Source organism: Phyllobates terribilis, unplaced genomic scaffold (assembly GCF_046119375.1).
Source record: "Phyllobates terribilis strain yellow unplaced genomic scaffold, ASM4611937v1 Scaffold_12__6_contigs__length_324123572, whole genome shotgun sequence".
Taxonomy (NCBI): domain Eukaryota; kingdom Metazoa; phylum Chordata; class Amphibia; order Anura; family Dendrobatidae; genus Phyllobates; species Phyllobates terribilis.
Window position 1 is genome coordinate 40,190,781 of NW_027362772.1, and position 21,702 is coordinate 40,212,482.

General features: G+C 43.8%; 1 protein-coding gene across 1 annotated transcript; it reads right to left on the minus strand.

The window, feature by feature from the left end:
• Positions 1–1,623: 1,623 nt before the first annotated feature.
• Positions 1,624–18,477, minus strand: LOC141171665 (formyl peptide receptor 2-like). The gene is made up of 4 exons (XM_073655327.1): positions 17,964–18,477; positions 2,902–2,971; positions 2,133–2,591; positions 1,624–2,095 (listed from the first exon to the last, which is right to left on the minus strand). Exons 1-4 carry the CDS (start codon positions 18,475–18,477, stop codon positions 1,624–1,626), a joined length of 1,515 nt encoding a protein of 504 aa, XP_073511428.1.
• Positions 18,478–21,702: the final 3,225 nt, after the last annotated feature.

A 21,702-nucleotide genomic window follows, 5' to 3' on the forward strand; every position in this document is an offset into this window, starting at 1 on the left:
TTTTTACTCCCACAATCTATCTATTTAGGAGCACATACCTGCCTGATAAAAGTCGTAGGAAATGCTGTAACCTAGTCCTTAAAAGGACTGCAATCACAACTATTCCCTACTCCCAAGCTATCTGTAGATTTGTGCGAAAATTGGCTTGAAATTAACAAGGTATAGCGCACACAGCAACAGCGGTGCCGTCTAACACGCAGCTGCAGCAGTGAGAAAATGGTGGCGACGGGGAAAATGGCTTGGTCTTATAGGGCAAGGACATGTGACATACACTGCCAATGACACATGCCCTTGCTTGTGTGAAAAAAAGCACTTCGCTCCGTGTGTGCGCTGCTGATAGGCTGACAGATTGCACCTCCCCACTGTAAATGCGGGAAAGAGAAAAAAAAATGGAGATCTTCATTATTCCTGCAGAGATCCATCCCCTGCCCCTCCCCCCACCCCGCTGTACACTCAAACTGCGTATTAACATTAATTTTCATCATTACTGAGAAAAAATCCAGTTATGATTTTGGTGCACGAACAGTTATCGAACATAACCTCGAACAGCCAAATTTTTCTCAAATCGTTCGTGTTCGCCGAACGGCTCGAACACCGCCCAAAACAGCTCGAATTTGAGATTGGCGAACAGCTCGAGTCGAACAACGCTCATCTCTACTGTTTATAAGACCCAACTCCACCCAAATGCCACAGAATATATATTTTACAAGTCTTCATCACCGATTGCTAATCTGCACTCTCTTGTTCGATGGGTGTCGGTGGTTGGAGGTCTGTGCCTTCTTTCTGGGCATAATCGCCAACCTCCCACCTTGACTGATATGGATGATGTATGCTATGTCATTAGCCCTTGCGAAACCTCCTTATGTGTAGATGAACTGTAGGCCTACTACGGGCAAAGAAAAGCTCTGTAATGCGCATACGTTGGCGCCAACTTCACTTCCTGTTAATAGTCGTCAGCCTATGAAAGGACATAGTGGGAAAGAGTAACGTGCAGATGTGAAGGCCTGAGCTTCAACTATACAGGTGCAAGATTCACAAGGATCTGTAGATGACGTAGGGTGCGTCATCCATCTATCACTGTACAAGGTATGATAATCCGCTAGATTACATAGCTGCAGGGCATTGTGGGTAGGTTGCGAAGCAAAAGAAACTGATATTACCCTGCTCTCTAATGCTTCTGCAGTGTGGGAAATGGGGCCAGGCAAGTTTTTTTTTAATTAAATTTCATGAAATTTGACTTGAACTTGATCCTTCGCAGATCGATCCTCTTATCCCTAATCACCATAATTCTGATCACCTGGAGAATCATTTTGCCCGGGCACTTCTTTTCCTCAATGAATGAAAAATATGTCAGGGTTCCAATTTTTTATTTTTTTTTCACCATTTCACATGACTTTGGGATTTTTTTTCTGCACATTATATGTTGAAATGAAGGGCGTCTTTCAAAACGAAATCTCATCGTGCAAAAAATCAATCCCTCGTTAAGTTGTGTTGATTGGAAATTAAAATCTTAGGGCTTTTAGAATGAGAGGAGGAAGGAAACAAGGTGAAAAAAATATTAAACATAGTCAAGTCTCCGATAGATTGAGAGGTCTCATATAGAGTAGATAACAGGATTATATATTACTTAGTAGAAGTGCGAATATTTCCTATATCTTCTTGTTCTCCACTCAGGTCATTAGGATGTTCACTCAAGGCTATTTCCAGTCTGTTGGGAATGGATCTGAAGAAACCTTGTTGGAAATCCAGTCCCATGAATATATAAATGATTGGATTCAAGCAACTATAAAGAAAAGCCAGGCTTGTGAAAATAGTGTGTAATATATAGAAAAGACTATCCTTTCTATAATGCCAGGGTGTTAGTGGCCAGATGTAATATGGAAACGAGAAAATAAAAAAACACAATATAACAGCGGTGATGATCCCAAAGGATCTCTGGGATTTCTTACTATTTCTAAGTTTGTAGAAGATTGTGACATAACTGGTGACGATGATAAGAAAAGGTATCACAAACATTATAATTAATTTGATCACCTGAATGGTCTGATATAACTTGTTTATAAAGATATGTGTAATCACCAAATATACACCATTCCTTTAGATTATGTAAATGGCATCTATATATGTAATACACTAAACTAGTTGCAATTAAGCTCAGCCCCCAAATGATCGCTGCAGTGATTGACACCAGTTTATAAGTTCTAAGAACTTTGGCCCAAAATGGGCACACGAGCGATACACAGTGGTCAATAATCATGAGAAGAACACTGGAACTCATGTTTAGCGTAAACAGAAACAAGTTCACTATGCAAAATGCAAAATCTGGGGGGCTTGACAAAAGTGAGAAAATTGTAGCCCAATCAGCAATTCTCAGAGGGAGAGAAGCACAGCAGAGGAAGTCCGCTATGGCCAGGTTCAGGAACCACACAGCATTGATTGTGTTCTTCACCCTGAATCCGGCAATCCAGATGACTAATCCATTACCGATAATCCCGAGAGCAAAAACAATACTGAATATGGTAAGTGACATCTTCTGTATAATGTTTGCATATACCTCATAATAATAAAAGTTGTTGTGTTTGTCTGGTGACCTGAGAAGACAGGATAGGGTAGATGTTAGGAAAATGAAGAAATTATATTTTCATAAATATCTTCCTTGCAGGGGCGGGCTGGGGTGGAGGGCAGGGGGGAAGTGCTGCCAGAACAGTGGCCTAGTAACTGTTAAGGTCTACATGACTCCCAAGTGCCTCAGCCACACTGAACCTTGAAGAAAACCACTTTCGATTGCATCACACGCTGTGATGTGGGACTGTGATATGACCATGGTTGATGTGTTGCAAGGTACAGTGATGCTGAAGCGTCTGACGGCCCTTAGAATGTCCCACGATGCTGTAACTTTACATTTCCAGCCCCATTAGGAATAGCAGGACATCCTCACGCACAGGAACTTTGAGGATACGCATCTTCCCACCTGAGAGATGTGACAAGCAGAATTAGTGCTGTTGCAGATTGTGGCATGCAGAAGTAGTGCTGTTGCTTTAAACGCATTCAGCAACTATTAGAAGTAACACAAGCACAGGAGACAGGAAGTGTTGTGCTCCAGAAGCATCCAGCAACTAGAGGGGTTAACACAGTCACAAGAGAAGGGGAGTGTTTTAGCAGAGCACCAGGGGGATTGTAGCGAAATTGTCTACTGTCTGGCTGGAGCAGAAGAGAAAGATGGTGTGTGTATTCTGTATCTCACAGAAGAGCCCCTGCAAATGAAAAGTATTCAAGTCAGGAGTGAAGCTAAGCACAGGTCAGGTAGAGTTCCTGTACTAGCAGTGCAGAGTATTGTCAGGCATAAAGATATGGACTGTAAGAAATGGTGTCACAGGGATAATCTCCCTCCGCAAACCCTCCCCCCCTCCTCCATCTCACTGTGCTGTAAAGAATGATGTGTTTATTTATGTGCCTTTGCATTAGAACTGTGCTGTCCTGTACTACTGGGAAGACTGTGAACTGCTGTGCTGCTAAGGAAACTGTATTGTTTGTCACTGGAGCCTGTTGCTCATAAAACTTAACTTGCACTGGCTGTGCAGCATCTTATTAAATGCTATTGTTCTACCATTTATGAGGACTCTTGTCAAGTGTGTCTGGTCAGCAAGTGAAACAACCTACGTGTCTGTGTCTGAGGGTCAACACCACTGTGTACCTGAAAGAAGATGCAGCACATGGTTTATGGTTGCCATGAGTAATGGTTAACCCAGCATTCCAAAGAATTCATGCAACCTGTCTCGCCCCTATCTGAACCTAGCGGCGTGCGTGTAACAGAGAGACGAGGACAGGATCAAGAGATGCAACGAGCTGCATCTGAAGGCTGAGGAGCATGTACTGTAGATGGAGGTTGTTTGCACGGGCTCGAGAGACTATACTACATAAGGAAACTGTATACAAGAGTTGGAGAGAGATGTATTACATTAGGGATCTGTATATAGGGGCTGAGAACAGGTTTAGTGCATATGGAGGGCTGTATATAGAAACTGAGGAGCAATGTACTGCATGTGGAGGCAGTATCCAGTGGATGAGGCGTGATTAAATACAAATGGAGGATGTACAGTGATGAGTAAAAAGGTAACAATGTTTTGAACTTTTGACTTTCAGGGTCTATATTTCACCATCCACTTCTGATTCGAACGTGAGACTACCATCACTTTATAGACAATCATCTTGGCTATCTCATACATAAACTTGACTTGCAACTATTTAGCTTATGATTAGTTATGCAGATTCTTGTCTTATCACTGCATTGCTACTGTTTTGCTCCTAAAAATCTAAATTAAAATTTTTATTATCTTGTTAGTATTTTGTAAATCCACCTTTGGCTTTCAACACTGCTGAATCATTCTGGGCATGCGCTCAGTCAGATTCAAACATGCCTCGATTGAAATCTGATCCCAGGTCTCTTCTACATGTTCCCAAAGTTGGTGAATACTGGATAACTCACTTGGGTATGTATACAACTTTTTCTTAAACTCTACCCACAAGTGTTAGATTGTGTTGAGGTCTGGGGACTGTGGGGGCCAATCCAGCAATTCTATTTCATTGTTATTGAACCATTTCTTCACCAATCTCAATATAAACTTCAGGTCATTGTCAAGTTGGAACAGTATGTCATTCTTTTCATACCCATAATACACGATTGTACAAAGTAACACGTCTTATAGGATACTCACATATACAGTAGTTCAGCATGGAGGCCACCATTGATCCTAGGAAAATATCCAACACCTTTGGCTGTAAAACAACCCCATATCATCAGGCTTCCTCCTCCAAACTTGACAGTTCCTTCAATTTCTCGATCTGCTAGCCCCCTTTTCCCTTGTTTCTTCCACACCCATTTGCACTCGTCAGAGCCTAGTCTATTGATTTTCCTCTCATCGCTCCAAATCACCCATTTCCAATCTTCTACTGTCCACTTCTCGTACTGTTTTGAGAACTTTAACGGAAGCTTCTTATGATGATATTGAAGTTGAAGCTCTTCACCCTTTTTCGGGCCACCATTCCAGACTTGTGTTACGTGCGTCACACAGTGCTTGAATGGATGTTTGTGATCTCACTATTACGAAACATGCGAGTAGCCTCCAGTGTAGTTTGTCCTGCGAGAACTGATAGACCTTGTGATGAGCCAACTTGTTAACTCCAATATTTTGCCTGGAGATCTACCTCTTGGCTTCTGAATGGATGGATGGACTTCTTTTCATATTCTTCCAAATGTCATGGCACAAACATGATTTAGCTTGACAAATTTCTTGGCAGAGAGACCACTTTCGATAAGTTGGATGATGCTGTTTCTCTTTTCATGGGAAATCTTCTTCATGGCTGCTCCTTGATTCATATCAGTGACCTTTCACTTGGGAATCAACCTAATAACACACTGAGCTATTATGGAATGTGAGAACAAGTAGTAATTTTTAGTATACAAGAAGAAAAAGATGTATCCACCACCAGGAGTAAAAAAGTGACAATGCAGTGACATAATTGGATTCTGCATAATTAATAATATGCTAAATAGTCACAAGTCAAATTTATGTATGAGATAGCCAAGATGATTGTCTATAAAATGATGGTAGTCTCACATTCAAAGCAGTAGAGGATGGTGAAATATGGAGCCTGAAAGCCAAAAGTTCAAAACATTGTTACCCTTAAAGGCTGAGGAGCCTAAACTGCATATAGAAGCTTTAAATAGTAGCTAAGGAGCAATGTTCTACATATTGAGGCTGGATACAGAGGCTGAGGAGTGGGTACTGCATATGAGGGTCTGTATATACAGTAGGGACTGAGAAGAGATAAGCTGCATATGGGAGGCTGTATATAGAGGCTAAGGAGAGATCTACTGAATGTGGAGCATGTCCACAGAACCTGTAGAGCAATGTACTGCATATGGAGGTGGTATACAGGGGATGAGGCATGTACTGCATATAAAGGACATACATAAGCTGAGGAGCCTCTACTGCATATTCAGGCTGCATACACAGTCTCAGATATGATGTACTGCATATAGTGGCTGTATACAGAGGTTAAGAAGCGATGTACTAAATAAGGAGGCTGGATACAGGGGCTGGGGCATATGAAGGCTGCTGTATATAGGAGCTGTGGAGCAACGTATTGCATAAGGAGGCTGTATACAGGGGCATGTACTGCATAAGGAGTCTGTACCATACCTCCCAACTTTTGAAGAGCAAAAAGAGGGACAATTTTTGCAGCAAGCTACGTGCCACAGTAAATTTTTGCCATGCCCCTGGCCGTCCCCCCAATCCACGCCCATTTACTATTTATTTCTACCCTGGTAGGAGGAGGAGATGTCAGAGGAGCGGTGTTAGTGAGAGAAATTCAGACGCCTGAGAGTAAAGGGCGCAAACCCAAATCCGTGACTATCTGGTAACGGCATCACTAGTGAGACCACCGAGAAATGTGCCCCAGTACTGTAAAATATATTTCCAAGTATGAAGACTTATCCAAGATGATTTTTGTGATGTCTGTTACATAATAGGTATAAAATTATTACCCATAATCAGAATCATCCCTGTCATCATGATTATCATAATGGTAGTAATCAATAGTGTTGAGTAGTGTTGAGCCACCCCCGTAGTGTTCGAGTTCGGTTCGGTTCGTCGAACACCCGTGTGTTCGCCGAACTGTTCGTCGAACTGTTCGCCGAACACCTTCGAACACCGTTAAAACCAATGGCAGGCAAACAAAAACACATAGAAACACATAGAAAACACCTTCAAAGGTGTCCAAAAGCTGACAAACTGCTCAGAAGACACAACTAACACATGGAAAAGTGACAAGTACATATAGTCATGCGAAAAGAAAAGAGGTGGAGGAGTAAAAGGAGGGGGAGACACAGATATAGGCATGTCATGCCCTTCAAAAATCCAAAAAGTGAGAAGCCGAGACGGCCAGTCCGCTCCTGCCCGTGCCACCTCCGTGTCGCCGGGTTTGTGCCAGAGCCGCGGTGAAACCTGACGGCCAGCCCCCCTCTCCCAATACTGGTGCCTGTCCGCTGGTGGGTCGAGAGAGCCCCCCTGTGGTGGAGGCAGCTCTAAGCTTTTTAATTTAAATTGTCCCTCTAATTTGAATGAATACACTTTAAATCCATTTAAAAGGATCTATTGGAGGGCAAGTCTCATGCCAGCAGCCGCGTAATTCCAGCTCCAGTAGCGTCCACTAAAGCTGCTGCAGTTAAAAAGCTTTTATAAGGATCGAGCTCGGCTGTCCACCGCAAGGCATCCTAGTGCCAGTCCCAGCCCCTATGCCTTGGGGTGCCTCCTGATGCTCTTCACTAAGTATCCCGTGGTCCCGAAGCATTTCCTTTGAAAAAATTAAGTGTCCAAACTACAGGTGGTGTAGCTTGCTTAACAGCCGGGATAATCCGCTGACTAGCAGACACTGCTACTAGGCACAAAGTATTTCCTGGGCTAGATGCAGTTAAAAATTTGTAAGTAGATACTCTCGTTGGATGCTGAGAAAGCATTCCATAGAGTCTCCTGGCACGCCATATATGATTCTCTTAAAAAGCTTGGGGTAGGGGTCTAGGGGACCCTTTTATAGCCAAAATCACGGCCCTGTATCACAATACGTCACCTAGGCTGAAGATAAATGGAACTGTAGCACCGAGGGCTCGGTTGCTACAGACGTATTGCACCTCACCCAGAGGTGTGATATCTCACTCTCAGATAAGGATGGAGTGTGGATCAGGACCCGACACCTGCATGCATTACACCACATTGCCGTGGGGCAGGGCGACCAATATGCCCCTGAGATGGGCACGACAGTCCCTGTCCCTGGCTGGAGTGGGGGGAGGGAACACTGAGGAAGGGGAACCCTGCAGTGCAGGAGCAGGGAGGAAGCAGTTCCTGGGTGCATTGAGAAGGGAGTATAAAAGGTGGGCACCATCTTAGTTCAGTGCAGAGAAGTCTGAGCAGAAGTGGCAGGGAGCAGGGGCTCTGCATGAGCTCTGCTCCGGAGGCGGGCCTAGTAACAGAGGCACAGGCCTACAAGAGGGAAAAGGAAGGAAGAGGAGCGGAGAAGGCTCCAGGAATGAGGAATGAAGGGATCCCAGGGGTGCGGACGGGCGAGTCGCCACCGCACGCCCGAATCCACCTGCGTGGAGGGGTCAGGCCAAAGGGGGAGACCGGTCCCCGAACTAGTGGAGGCAGGAAACGACCCTCAGCTAGAAACCGGAGGCTCTGACATTTTATGTGGCGCAGCCCCTTGCTCCACCCGCTAGGAAGGCACCACATAGGGTCAGGGAAACTGGCGCCAAGTTTACCAAGAGGAGGCCCGAGGCAGCCGGACAGAAGTGTTGGTAAGAAAGGCCAGACAAAGGACACACAAAGGGGGTCCTGTGAAGCGCTCCAAAGTTATCTGGGAGTTGTCTGAGCCCCTCACCTGGTGAGCACAGTACGACGTGGGCAGCCGTTACCTGCAGACGTGGTCTGGATAATAAGAACTGTGAGTAAAGGCCCTGAACTGCATCACTGACTCCGTGTCGTTACTGCTGCTGCCCTGCACCATCACCCCCATCCTCCGCATACACTGCCCTGAGGTTATACTCCTCCCGTGGGGAGTTATGCTACACTCTGCTGCACCCACAACACCAGCCTTAGCGGTCTGCCCTGTAGCGGCGGTTCACTCTGACCGCAATCCACGGGTGGCGTAGTCGGACATTTAAACATCAAAACCACATAAATAGTTCCGCCACTGGTTTGACCGCCCTGAGCCACGGAACCGGATCGCCGCCACGAAGACTACAACCACCAGCATCCACCAAAAAGTGTCCGGCTCCGGGTGTCCCAAGGCCCAGGGGGTGCGTCAGAACATTTTCATCACCTTTCACAATCACCAATGGGACAAGGCAGGGATGTCCTCTGTCCCTCTCTTATACATCCTAGTGACGGAGCACCTGCTCTCATCAATTCGCCATAACCCCAATATTAGGTGGATTGAGGTGGGAGGCACCGAGTACAAGTGCTCTCTATTTGCTGATGATGTCCTAGTATATATCACTCAATCACATATATCCATCCCTGCTGTTATGGCTGAAATAGATCACTTTGTTACATGGTAAAATTTTAAAATCAATGCAGCGAAGTCTGAGGCCCTCGATGTCTCCCTCCCTAAATCTATATAGGATTCCATCCAGTCCAACTTTCCCTTTGCCTGGCCCTCACAGGGTATCAAATACTTAGGAATTCCTATTCATAGAGACCTCTCCCATCTATGTTATCTTAATTTTGGGCCCTTTATTGAACAATTCCATACAGACCACGGTTGGCAAGTTAGAACTGTAAGATTCACAACGTGAACCACTGGTGTTTTGTGGAAAAGCACATGTACACCGCGTTCCAAATTATTATGCAAAAAGTGTTTAGGAGTGATAAGGGAAGAATTTGTTTGTTTGTCAGTTAAACTCATTGATGCTGATGTGTGTCATGGCTCTTTATATCACTGTAAGCAATTGCAGACACCTGTGCTAATTAGTTTGGCAGGTGTGTCCAATGAAAGGCAAGACTACTTAAGAAGGCTCTCTCACATTATTAAGCAGCCTACATTTTCTGCCAAAATGGGAAAGAAAAAGGATGTGTCGGCTGCTGAGAAGCAACAAATTGTGGAGTGTTTAGGTCAAGGCATGACTACAATCAACATTGTGCGATGATCAGGATGAAGTGTCTTGGCAATCAAGAAGTATGTAGCTGATTCACAGTACACACGTGTGCGTGCTGATAAGGGCAAATTGAGAACTCTTTCCTACAGGCAATTACGTCAGGTTGAAACAGCAGCGGCAAAAAAGCCTTGTCATAGCAGCAGACAAGTTTTTGAAGCTGCTTGTGCCTCCAACGTCCCCCGAACAACAAGATGCAGGGTCCTTCAGAGGTTTGCAGCTGTGCATATGCCATCCTGTCGACCTCCTCTATCCACTTCACACAAGCAGAAACGGCTCCAGTGGGCCAAACATTACATGAAGACTGATTTCAAAACTGTTTTGTTCACGGATGAGTGCCGTGCAGCGCTCGATGGTCCAGATGAATGGAGTGGAGGATGGCTGGTTGATGGACACCCCACGCAAACACGGCTACAGCGCCAACAAGGAGGAGGTGGAGTAATGTTTTGGGCTGGAATCATGGGGAGAGAGATTGTCGGCCCCTTTAGGATCCCTGAAGGCGCTAAAGATGAACTCCATAATGTATGTGGATTTTCTCAAACAGCACTTCCTGCCATTGTTCAAGAAGAAGAACCGTGTATTTCACAGCAAGATCATTTTTCTGCATGATAATGCTCCATATCATGCTGCACATAAAACATCTGCATCTCTGGCTGATATGGGCATAAAAGGGGACAAACTTATGGTGTGACCCCCATGGTCCCCTGACCTCTACCCCATTCAGAACCTTTGGAGCATCATTAAAAGGAGTGTCTATGATGGCGGGAGGCAGTTCACATCTAAGCAACAGCTCTGGGAGGGTATTCTGTCCTCATGCAAAACAATTGAAGCAGAAACCATCCAAAACCTGACAAATTCAATGGACGAGAGAGTTCAGAAGCTCCTTTCGAACAAGGGGTCCTATGTGAAAATGTAACATCACCTAGAATAAAGTTTTGAGTTGAAAACTGTTTGATTTCAGTTTCTAACAACCTGCTAATGCTTATAATTTCAAAAATGACCATTTTTTTGGTCTTTATTAAAATGAAAAGGTTGATCGAAAAGTTTGGGGGATCTAAGAGTGTGGCAACCCAGTAGTCATGATTACTTCGAATTCTGACAATATGAGGGTCATGCTGCAGGTAGTGCAGCAAGAAGGCACTTATGTGTCTTGCACATCTCGGAGCCCCAAAATTATTTTCCGGGCTAGATGCAGCTAAAAATTATTTTTAATTTTAAATCTGGTGAAGCTTATTATAGATGGCCTAATAGGATCAGTGCTGCACACTGCTACAAAGCCCAAATTATTTTCCAGTCAAGATACAGATAAACATGATTAGTAATTTGAAAGCTTAAAACGGTTGGTAGGGTGATTTTAACCAATCATCAAGCTTTTACTCTCCCCAGGATGACACAGGGGTAGAAAAGTCGTTTCGGATCCATGATTTGTTCATCTTTATGAACGTGAGTCTGTCTACATTATCAGTGGAGAGCCGCGTGCGCTTATCTGTCAGCACACCACCAGCAGCGCTGAACACACGTTCAGACAGAACGCTGGCTGCGGGGCATGACAAGATCTCCAAGGCGTAAGTGGCTAGCTCCGGCCATTTATCCAGATTGGAAGCCCAAAAAGAGCAAGGGTCCAGTGATACAGTCGTGGCTTCAATGTTTACTTGGAGATACTCCTGTACCATCGTCTCTAGGTGTTGACTATGTGTCAGACTTCTTGTCTCCTGTGGCCTTGCAAAGGATGGGCTAAAAAAGTGGTGAAATGATTCCGCAAAATTGATGTTACCAGCAGATACTGTGGTTCTGTTACGGTTTGAGTGCTGAACACTTGACGGTCCCACGGTTGGCAAGTTGGAACTGTGAGATTCACTACGTGCACCACTGGTATTTTGTGGAAAAGCACATGTAAGATTCTGCAACAGTCTCTTCTGATACTCCTGCATGCGTGCATCCCTTTCTATGGCAGGAATAATTTCTGCAAATTTACTTTTGTACCGGGGATCTAACAGTAGTCAGGATTATTTCTAATTCTCACAATTCGAGGGTCATGTTGCAGGTAGTGCAGCAAGAAGGCACTCATGTGTGTTGCGCATCCAGGAGCACCAAGTCCCTGTTGTGTTGGTGGCGAGGTAACAATCATGCTTCCTTCCTCTGTCCTCTCCCCCCAACCTCGCACAACAGAAATGTGATCAAGGTCTCCCTCATCTGATGAGTCTTCCATCAGTTCGTCCTCCACTTCTTCCTGGGCTCCTGCACCTTCCTCACTAGTTTGGCTGCTACCATGCGCCCTGGTAAAACCATCTCCCCCACCCTCACATGCCTGCCGCCTTGGTGCTGCCGACCGTCTGGACCTTGCAGATGTTAGCCCTTCCGCATACAAATCCTCCTCCTCTACTTCCTCCACCTCCTCTTGTGCCACCACCTGACTCCGAATTCTGTTTAACATGTGCTCCAGCATGTAAATCACCGGAATAGTCATGCTGATAATGGCATCGTCAGCACTAAACATCTTCGTCGCCATTTCAAAACTGTGCAGAAGGGTGCATAGGTTCCTGATCTGAGACCACTCCTCCAGCGTGATTTGCCCCACCTCTGAATCTCGTTGGCCCAGGCTATACGTCAGAACGTATTGCACCAGGGCTTGTCGGTGCTGCCACAGTCGCTGCAACATGTGCAGAGTTGAATTCCACCGGGTAGGCACATCGCATTTTAGCCGGTGAAGTGGCAGGCCCAACGACTTCTGTAGAGATGTAAGTCGCTGAGCTGCGGGATGCGAACGGCGGAAGTGAGCACACAGCGACCGTGCCCTCTGCAGAAGGCCATCTAGTCTGGGATAGTGGGCTAAAAATTGCTGGACAACCAGGTTCAACACGTGAGCCATACAAGGCACGTGTGTGACATTGCCCCGGCGAAGGGCCGCACCCAGGTTTGCAGCATTGTCGCACACGGCCTTCCCTGGTTTCAGGTCCAGTGGAGACAACCATTCATGAAATTGGTTCTCCAGAGCTGACCACAACTCCTCAGCTGTGTGACTCTCATTTCCCAGACATTTCAATGTAAAAACCGCCTGATGACGTTGAGCCCTACTGCCAGCATAGTAAGGAGGTGTGCAGGATCCCTTCTGCGCAGTTAGAAAGCTTGTGGTATGACCAGACAGGCTTTGGGTGCAGGTGGAAGACCGAGAGGAGGTTGAGGAGGCAGAAGCAGTGGAGGAACTTTGACATAAAGAGGATTGACGCACAACTCGTGGGGACGGCAAGACTTGGACAGCAGCCCCTTGTCCTGCTGTCACCATAGTTACCCAGTGCCCAGTCAGCGACATGTAACGCCCCTGTCCATGCCTACTCGTCCAAGTGTCTGTGGTGAAATGCACCCTGTCACACACAGAGTTTCTCAAAGAAGCGGTGATGTTGTGTGCGACATGCTGGTGGAGCGCAGGCACACCTTTCTTTGAGAAGTAGTGCCGACTGGGCATCTGGTACTGGGGCACTGCGACGGACATAAGGTCTCGAAAATCCTCTGTGTCCACCAGGCGGAAAGGCAGCATTTCTGTAGCCAAGAGCTTGCAGACGGTGAAATTCAACCTCTTAGCTTTCTCATGGCTAGGAGGAAATGGTCTTTTACTTGTCCACATCTGAGGGACCGAGGGCTGGCTATTGTGCTTAGACGGGGTTGATAAGGGTGTCCCCGGCAAACTGCCGGTCTGTGAGGAAGATGCAGGCGGACATGTTAGGTTGCCTTGATCCAAAGGTGGTGCTATCGATGTCGGACAGCGCTCAACACCAGCTGGTGTTACCACCTCCAAAGAAAATGATGACCTGCCAATCACGCTGGCTGTTGCGGGTAAAGAGGTGGCAGGTCTGCGCCCCAAAACAGGTGTGACTGCTGTCCCCCCAGTCACAGAGGATGAAGAGGCCGCGGATGCACAAGGTATGGCAGACGGTGATTGGCCCGGCCGGCTAGGCCGCATTGTAGCACACTGAGCTTCCCACTGCAACTTATGCTTCATGTCCATGTGCCGGTTCATGCATGAAGTACTCAAACTATGTATTTTTTGGCCTCTACTTAGCTTTTGCTGACAAATGTTACAGATAACACGAGTTGGGTCATCTTTATCGATCTGAAAAAATGCCCAGGCTATGCAAGGCTTAGCACCCATGCGACCTGAAGAGCCACCACGACTTGTGGTGAGAGGCAGAGTTGTGTTTGAGGATGCAGTTGTTGACGTGCTTCCAGTACTACGTCTCTGTCCAGGAAGGCGCAACCTGACCTCGTCGTCACTAGCATCTTCCTCCACCTCCTCTGCTGACCTCATCTCTTGGCTGACTGTGGGTTGACAGTAAGTGGGATCTCCGACCTCATCATCATCACCCTGTGCGTTATCACACCCGTCGTCCTCAGAGCCAACCTGTTCCTGCCCTGACAAAAAACTAAAGTTGTCGCTCCAATCAGGTATTTGAGTCTTATCATCGTCTTCCTCATTGTCTCCACCAACAGGAGTTACAGTTTGGGAATGAGGGTCTACATTATGGTCAGAACCTTCTGCGTCTGGTCCTGGATCCGACTCATAAAGATTCTGGGCATCAGTGCAGATCATTTCCTCGTCTGGATTCACAGAAGCGCTGGAGTCGACCTCTGATTCCCAGGCTATAGTATGAGTAAACAGCTCTGCAGACTCAACCATCTGTTCTACCTCATACTCAGACGGGCAGCTGGAGATTTGGGAGCTGTGAGGAAGCAAGTGCGATTTGGGTGACACCTTTGAGGACTGGAGTATTTGTGATGTTGAAGTTGATGTGGAGGAGAGCCCACTTAAAGGAGCACTTGATATCCGTTGAAGCACCTGCTGTTTTTGTGCCTCATCTGGAATTTGGAGCGATTGGCGTGGCCGTAAGAAAGGGATCTTATCACATTGTCCGCTAAAAGAAGTAGACATTTTAGCTTGGCTGGAAGATGGTCTTTCTTCTGCACCTACCCCACGGACACAACCTTTTTTCCCCTTCCCAACACGCCTATTCCCCTTTCCACCAGCAGCAGGCCTTTTTCCACTCATTTTGGTGGTTAACTAATTCACAACTCTGGAGTTGTTTGCACAAAAAAACAATGGATGGTAACCGAGCAGAGCTGAGTGGCCAAACTGTGGTATTAGGCCAAAACTATTGGCTGGGCTAGATGCAGAAAAAAATTATTTTTAATTTGCAACCTGATGGAGGTCAGTATAGATGGACTAATAGAACAAGTCCCACACGCTGCTAGAAGCCCAAATATTTTTTCAGAGATAAATGAAGAAAAAAATTATTTTTAATTTGCAACCTGATGGAGGTCAGTATAGATGGACTAATAGACCAAGTCCCACACACTGCTAGAAGCCCAAATATTTTTTCAGAGCTAGATGCAGAAAAAAATTATTTTTAATTTGCAACCTGATGGAGGTCAGTATAGATGGACTAATAGACCAAGTCCCACACACTGCTAGAAGCCCAAATATTTTTTCAGAGCTAGATGCAGAAAAAAATTATTTTTAATTTGCAACCTGATGGAGGTCAGTATAGATGGACTAATAGACCAAGTCCCACACACCGCTAGAAGCCCAAATATTTTTTCAGAGCTAGATGCAGAAAAAAATTATTTTTAATTTGCAACCTGATGGAGGTCAGTATAGATGGACTAATAGACCAAGTCCCACACACTGCTAGAAGCCCAAATATTTTTTCAGAGCTAGATGCAGAAAAAAATTATTTTTAATTTGCAACCTGATGGAGGTCAGTATAGATGGACTAATAGAACAAGTCCCACACGCTGCTAGAAGCCCAAATATTTTTTCAGAGATAAATGAAGAAAAAAATTATTTTTAATTTGCAACCTGATGGAGGTCAGTATAGATGGACTAATAGACCAAGTCCCACACACTGCTAGAAGCCCAAATATTTTTTCAGAGCTAGATGCAGAAAAAAAATATTTTTAATTTGCAACCTGATGGAGGTCAGTATAGATGGACTAATAGACCAAGTCCCACACACTGCTAGAAGCCCAAATATTTTTTCAGAGCTAGATGCAGAAAAAAATTATTTTTAATTTGTAACCTGATGGAGGTCAGTATAGATGGACTAATAGACCAAGTCCCACACACCGCTAGAAGCCCAAATATTTTTTCAGAGCTAGATGCAGAAAAATTTTTTATTCAATTTGCAACCTGATGGAGGTCAGTATAGATGGACTAATAGACCAAGTCCCACACACTGCTAGAAGCCCAAATATTTTTTCAGAGCTAGATGCAGAAATTTTTTTTATTCAATTTGCAACCTGATGGAGGTCAGTATAGATGGACTAATAGACCAAGTCCCACACACTGCTAGAAGCCCAAATATTTTTTCAGAGCTAGATGCAGAAAAAAATTATTTTTAATTTGCAACCTGATGGAGGTCAGTATAGATGGACTAATAGACCAAGTCCCACACACTGCTAGAAGCCCAAATATTTTTTCAGAGCTAGATGCAGAAAAAATTATTTTTAATTTGCAACCTGATGGAGGTCAGTATAGATGGACTAATAGACCAAGTCCCACACACCGCTAGAAGCCCAAATATTTTTTCAGAGCTAGATGCAGAAAAAAATTATTTTTAATTTGCAACCTGATGGAGGTCAGTATAGATGGACTAATAGACCAAGTCCCACACACTGCTAGAAGCCCAAATATTTTTTCAGAGCTAGATGCAGAAAAAAATTATTTTTAATTTGCAACCTGATGGAGGTCAGTATAGATGGACTAATAGACCAAGTCCCACACACCGCTAGAAGCCCAAATATTTTTTCAGAGCTAGATGCAGAAAAAAATTATATTCAGTTTGCAACCTGATGGAGGTCAGTATAGATGGACTAATAGAATGATGCTATGCCCAAAAGATTTTACTTCACTAGGTGCAGTAAAAAAATTGGTATTCTATACACAGGTGGTATATCTTGCAACACAGATAGGCTACTCCACTGACTAACACACTCTGCAATAGGCCAAAAAGGATTAGCTTTGCTAGATTCAGCCAAATGCTGTGAAAAAAACTTGCACAGCACTGGCACAGACCTGCCTGGCAAAAACTGATAGGAACTGATGTAACCTAGTCCTGAAAAGGACTCCAATTACAATTAGTCTTTACTCCCACAATCTATCTATTTAAGAGCACAGACCTGCCTGATAAAAGTCGTAGGAAATGCTGTAACCTAGTCCTTAAAAGGACTGCAATCACAACTATTCCCTACTCCCAAGCTATCTGTATATTTGTGCGAAAATTGGCTTGAAATTAACAAGGTATAGCGCACACAGCAACAGCGGTGCCGTCTAACACGCAGCTGCAGCAGTGAGAAAATGGTGGCGACGGGGAAAATGGCTTGGTCTTATAGGGCAAGGACATGTGACATACACTGCCAATCACACATGCCCTTGCTTGTGTGAAAAAAAGCACTTCGCTCCGTGTGTGCGCTGCTGATAGGCTGACAGATTGCACCTCCCCACTGCAAATGCAGGAAAGAGAAAAAAAAATGGAGATCTTCATTGTTCCTGCAGAGATCCATCCCCTGCCCCTCCCCCCGCCCCGCTGTACACTCAAACTGCGTATTAACATTAATTTTCATCATTACTGAGAAAAAATCCAGTTATGATTTTGGTGCACGAACAGTTATCGAACATAACCTCGAACAGCCGAATTTTTCTCAAATTGTTCGTGTTCGCCGACCGGCTCGAACACCGCCCAAAACAGCTCGAATTTGAGATTGGCGAACAGTTCGAGTAGAACAACGCTCATCTCTACTCATTATCCTCTGTTGTAAAGTGTTTTTTATAGTAAGATTCCGTATGAATCTATTCAGATCCAATAGAGTGGAGAAAAGGTTGAAATTACGGTCTGGTACAAAATTCAAGCCAAGTGAAAGAACTTCATCTTGTTTCTGAGTTAAAACTTGTTTTGACAAATTCAGAACATTGGATTTATGTGATGTTAGAAATATTTCTTTCGGCGAGTTGTCATGCCTGGGGGGTTTGCTGTGTTTGCGTCCTCCCCTCCTTTTCCGTTTTTTGTCTGTTTGTGGCTCTTGTAATATTTGGGCTTGCGATAATAAGTGAGATTCTCCCGAGTTTCTGTGTCTGTGACATTACTGTCTATTGACTCTTGGTCAGAGGAAATAAAACTGACGTGGAAATCAGATGGCGTATTAGACTGATTATTTTTCTTTTTTAGAATGGACTTAGGTGATTGGGAGGTGCGAGCCCACCTACCCCAATCATACACCTGTTGTTGTGAATAATCCATTTGATCCCTTTGGAATTTAGACTTTTTCCGTGTCATAATAGTGGTTTCTAATCTGGAAACTGCTTGTTGTATGCGATCATTATAAGTCTGATAATCAGGGTTAATTTTGTATTGCTCCAATTTATTGTGTGTGGCTTCAATCTCTTTTTGCAATTCAGAGAGTTTTGACTCCTCATGTTTGATAATGAGCCTCATCAGATTCAAGGAGCAGTCTGAAAGGAGCTGATTCCAGTTCACAACAAATTCCTCAGAGTAAATAGTTGTGGGTATTTTTTTGATTCTTAAACCTCTAGGGATCATATTTTTGTGCATGTAATTCGACAGAGTAGTCTGATCCCACCAGACTTTGGTTTCATTTAGCATGAGTTTTTCCAATTGCTTAAATAAAGCGCTCATGTCATTCACATCTGAGGGGTTAATAGAGTCCACAGAAAAAACACTCTCCGCCTTACGTAGGCATTCAGATTGAGAGTGTGCCATCTGATTTTTATGCACCAAAAAATCTAAGTATATAGCCTTAAGCAAATGATTCCACAATATTTATTATCTTCATTAGTCCTGTCCAGACGGACTCAATGCACGCCGTGAAATCATGTTTCATTATTGATTCTACTTCATGTTTCTGTCAGTTTATTTTATTTATTTCATGTAACATTCTATGTTAAAATGAATTTTATCTCTTTTTTTGTTCTTTCTCTCCATAATGGTTTTAATGTTTTTTCCATTTTATGTGATTGGCTCACACTAATTATGCACCCTATTCACACTCTCATGTGACCAAGCATATCGATCTGATTGGTTGTTATTGGATATAATACTATAGAGTGTCATATGCATGTTAGCTTTGACAAAGAACACAGCTCTGTGTTCAAAACGCGTTGCGTTTTTTCCATGTGAGATTCCCCGATGGAATTTGGAAATTTTTAAACTGCGTGGATTTGCTTCAATAAATATTTGCACTTTTGGAAGCTGGTTTCTTCACCTTTTTTTTTCATGCAAACACGTGAGGCCACACGTACCCGTGCTTCCTTCCAAAGCCTACAGCAATCAGGTGAGCTGAATCTACTTTCCTCTTTTTTCAATATTCTCAATAGACATTGGGGTATCCTGAAATCGGATCGAGATCTCAATTGTTGCCTTACACCACAGGCATCTGCAGGTTATCGCAAAACCACCTCTATCTCGAGTCTGTTGGTGAGCAGTCATTTCAAACGGAATAATAAACCCGTGACTGTTCGATATCCGGGCTTTTTTCCTTCTAAGACATGCAAGGCTTGCCAAATTCTAGTTCCCAAGAGGTCTCTTAAAGATGCCTTTGGAAAAACCTTTACCTTTCGTCAACATCTTAACTCTTCCTCTGCTGGAGTGGTTTATTGTTTAGAATGTACATGTGGACTACAATATGTGGGGAAAACCACGAGAGACTTGAAAACCTGGGTGAGAGAACATATTAGAAGCATCGTCAATTATGATAAGGATGAACACACAAATCAAGAACAACGGAAAGTTTTTGCACCCACCCCGATTGTCAGACATTTCAAGGATGTACATGCCCTAAGGTGGAAAGAACTGAAAGGGTGGGCTATTTTCCAACAGAAAATGGATATCAGAGTGGGCAATTTGGATTCAATCCTTCTAAAGAAGGAAAGTGAATGGATTTTCAGATTGAATACGGTCCGACCCCACGGACTTAATGAGAACTTTAATTTTGGTTGCTTTCTCTGATCTCGTTCATGAGATCAGGGTATTTTGTGGATATGACTGGTTTTGATTTTATCTGTCCACTATATAAATATATATTAATATACATCACATATCTCTTTATGATATATTCTTTTATGACATATCTTTAGATTATTCGCCATCTCTTTGATATGTGATTATTTTGGCAGTTTTACTTTGAGAGTATAATCAAACCATATATGTATGATATGTATTGCATGTACTTTGGAGAATATTCCCCTTGAATTAGGAATCTATTTGCTGATAATTCCATTTGAATCCTTGTAGAATTTATAGCCTACCTCATGATTTTGCTGCAACTTGTCCTTTCCTTCGATATATATTTAACAGCTATTACATATCCCTTTTTACATCTCTTCCTCATATATAATCTACCCTGAGATTATTTATTCTTTCCCTATACAAACAATCAAATGAACTATTTTTATATATCTACTAAATTGATTAAGAAATTTTCTAGGTCCTTGATGCTTAGAATCTATAATGAAATGTTCATTTGGTTCACAATTTTGTTTGTTGCACCTTGTATCAATTGATCTTAACAAATCCGTATTTGTGATTCAATTGGCTACTATACCTGTCAGTCATGGCAGGATGTATAAATAACTTGAGAAGGCGGCCGATCCCGCCCTTAGAAAAAGCCGGTACCCCCGGCGAAACACGCGTCAGGGACGTTTATGTCCTGCGTAGTGACTAGAGAAGAGCATTGTTCGACTAAAACTGTTTGCCAATCTCAAATTCGAGCTGTTTTGGGCTGTGTTCGAGCCGTTCGGCGAGCACGAACGATTTGAGAAAAATTCGGCTGTTCGAGGTTATGTTCGATAACTGTTCGTGCACCAAAATCATAACTGGATTTTTTCTCAGTAATGATGAAAATTAATGTAATACGCAGTTTGAGTGTACAGCGGGGCGGGGGGAGGGTCAGGGGATGGATCTCTGCAGGAATAAAGATCTCCATTTTTTTTTCTCTTTCCCGCATTTACAGTGGGGAGGTGCAATCTGTCAGCCTATCAGCAGAGCACACACGGAGTGAACTGCTTTTTTTCACACAAGCAAGGGCATGTGTCATTGGCAGTGTATGTCACATGTCCTTGCCCTATAAGACCAAGCCATTTTCCCCGTCGCCACCATTTTCTCACTGCTGCAGCTGCGTGTTAGACGGCACCGCTGTTGCTGTGTGCGCTATACCTTGTTAATTTCAAGCCAATTTTCGCACAAATCTACAGATAGCTTGGGAGTAGGGAATAGTTGTGATTGCAGTCCTTTTAAGGACTAGGTCACAGCATTTCCTACGACTTTTATCAGGCAGGTCTGTGCTCTTAAATAGATAGGTTGTGGGAGTAAAGACTAATTGTAATTGCAGTCCTTTTCAGGACTAGGTTACATCAGTTCCTATCAGTTTTTGCCAGGCAGGTCTGTGCCAGTGCTGTACAAGTTTTTTTCACAGCATTTGGCTGAATCTATCAAAGCTAATCCTTTTTGGCCTATTGCAGAGTGTGTTAGTCAGTGGAGTAGCCTATCTGTGTTGCAAGATATACCACCTGTGTATAGAATACCAATTTTTTTACTGCACCTAGTGAAGTAAAATCTTTTGGGCATAGCATCATTCTAGTAAGTCCATCTATACTGACCTCCATCAGGTTGCAAATTGAATATATTTTTTTTCTGTATCTAGCTCTGAAAAAATATTTGGGCTTCTAGCAGTGTGTGGGACTTGTTCTATTAGTCCAACTATACTGACCTTCATCAGGTTGCAAACTGAATATAATTTTTTTCTGCATCTAGCTCTGAAAAATTATTTGGCCTTCTAGCAGTGTGTCTGACTTGTTCTATTAGTCCATCTATACTGACCTCCATCACGTTGCAAATTCAAAATAATTTTTTGTCTGCATCTAGCTCTGAAAAAATATTTGGCCTTCTAGCAGTGTGTGGGACTTTCTCTATTAGTCCATCTATACTGAC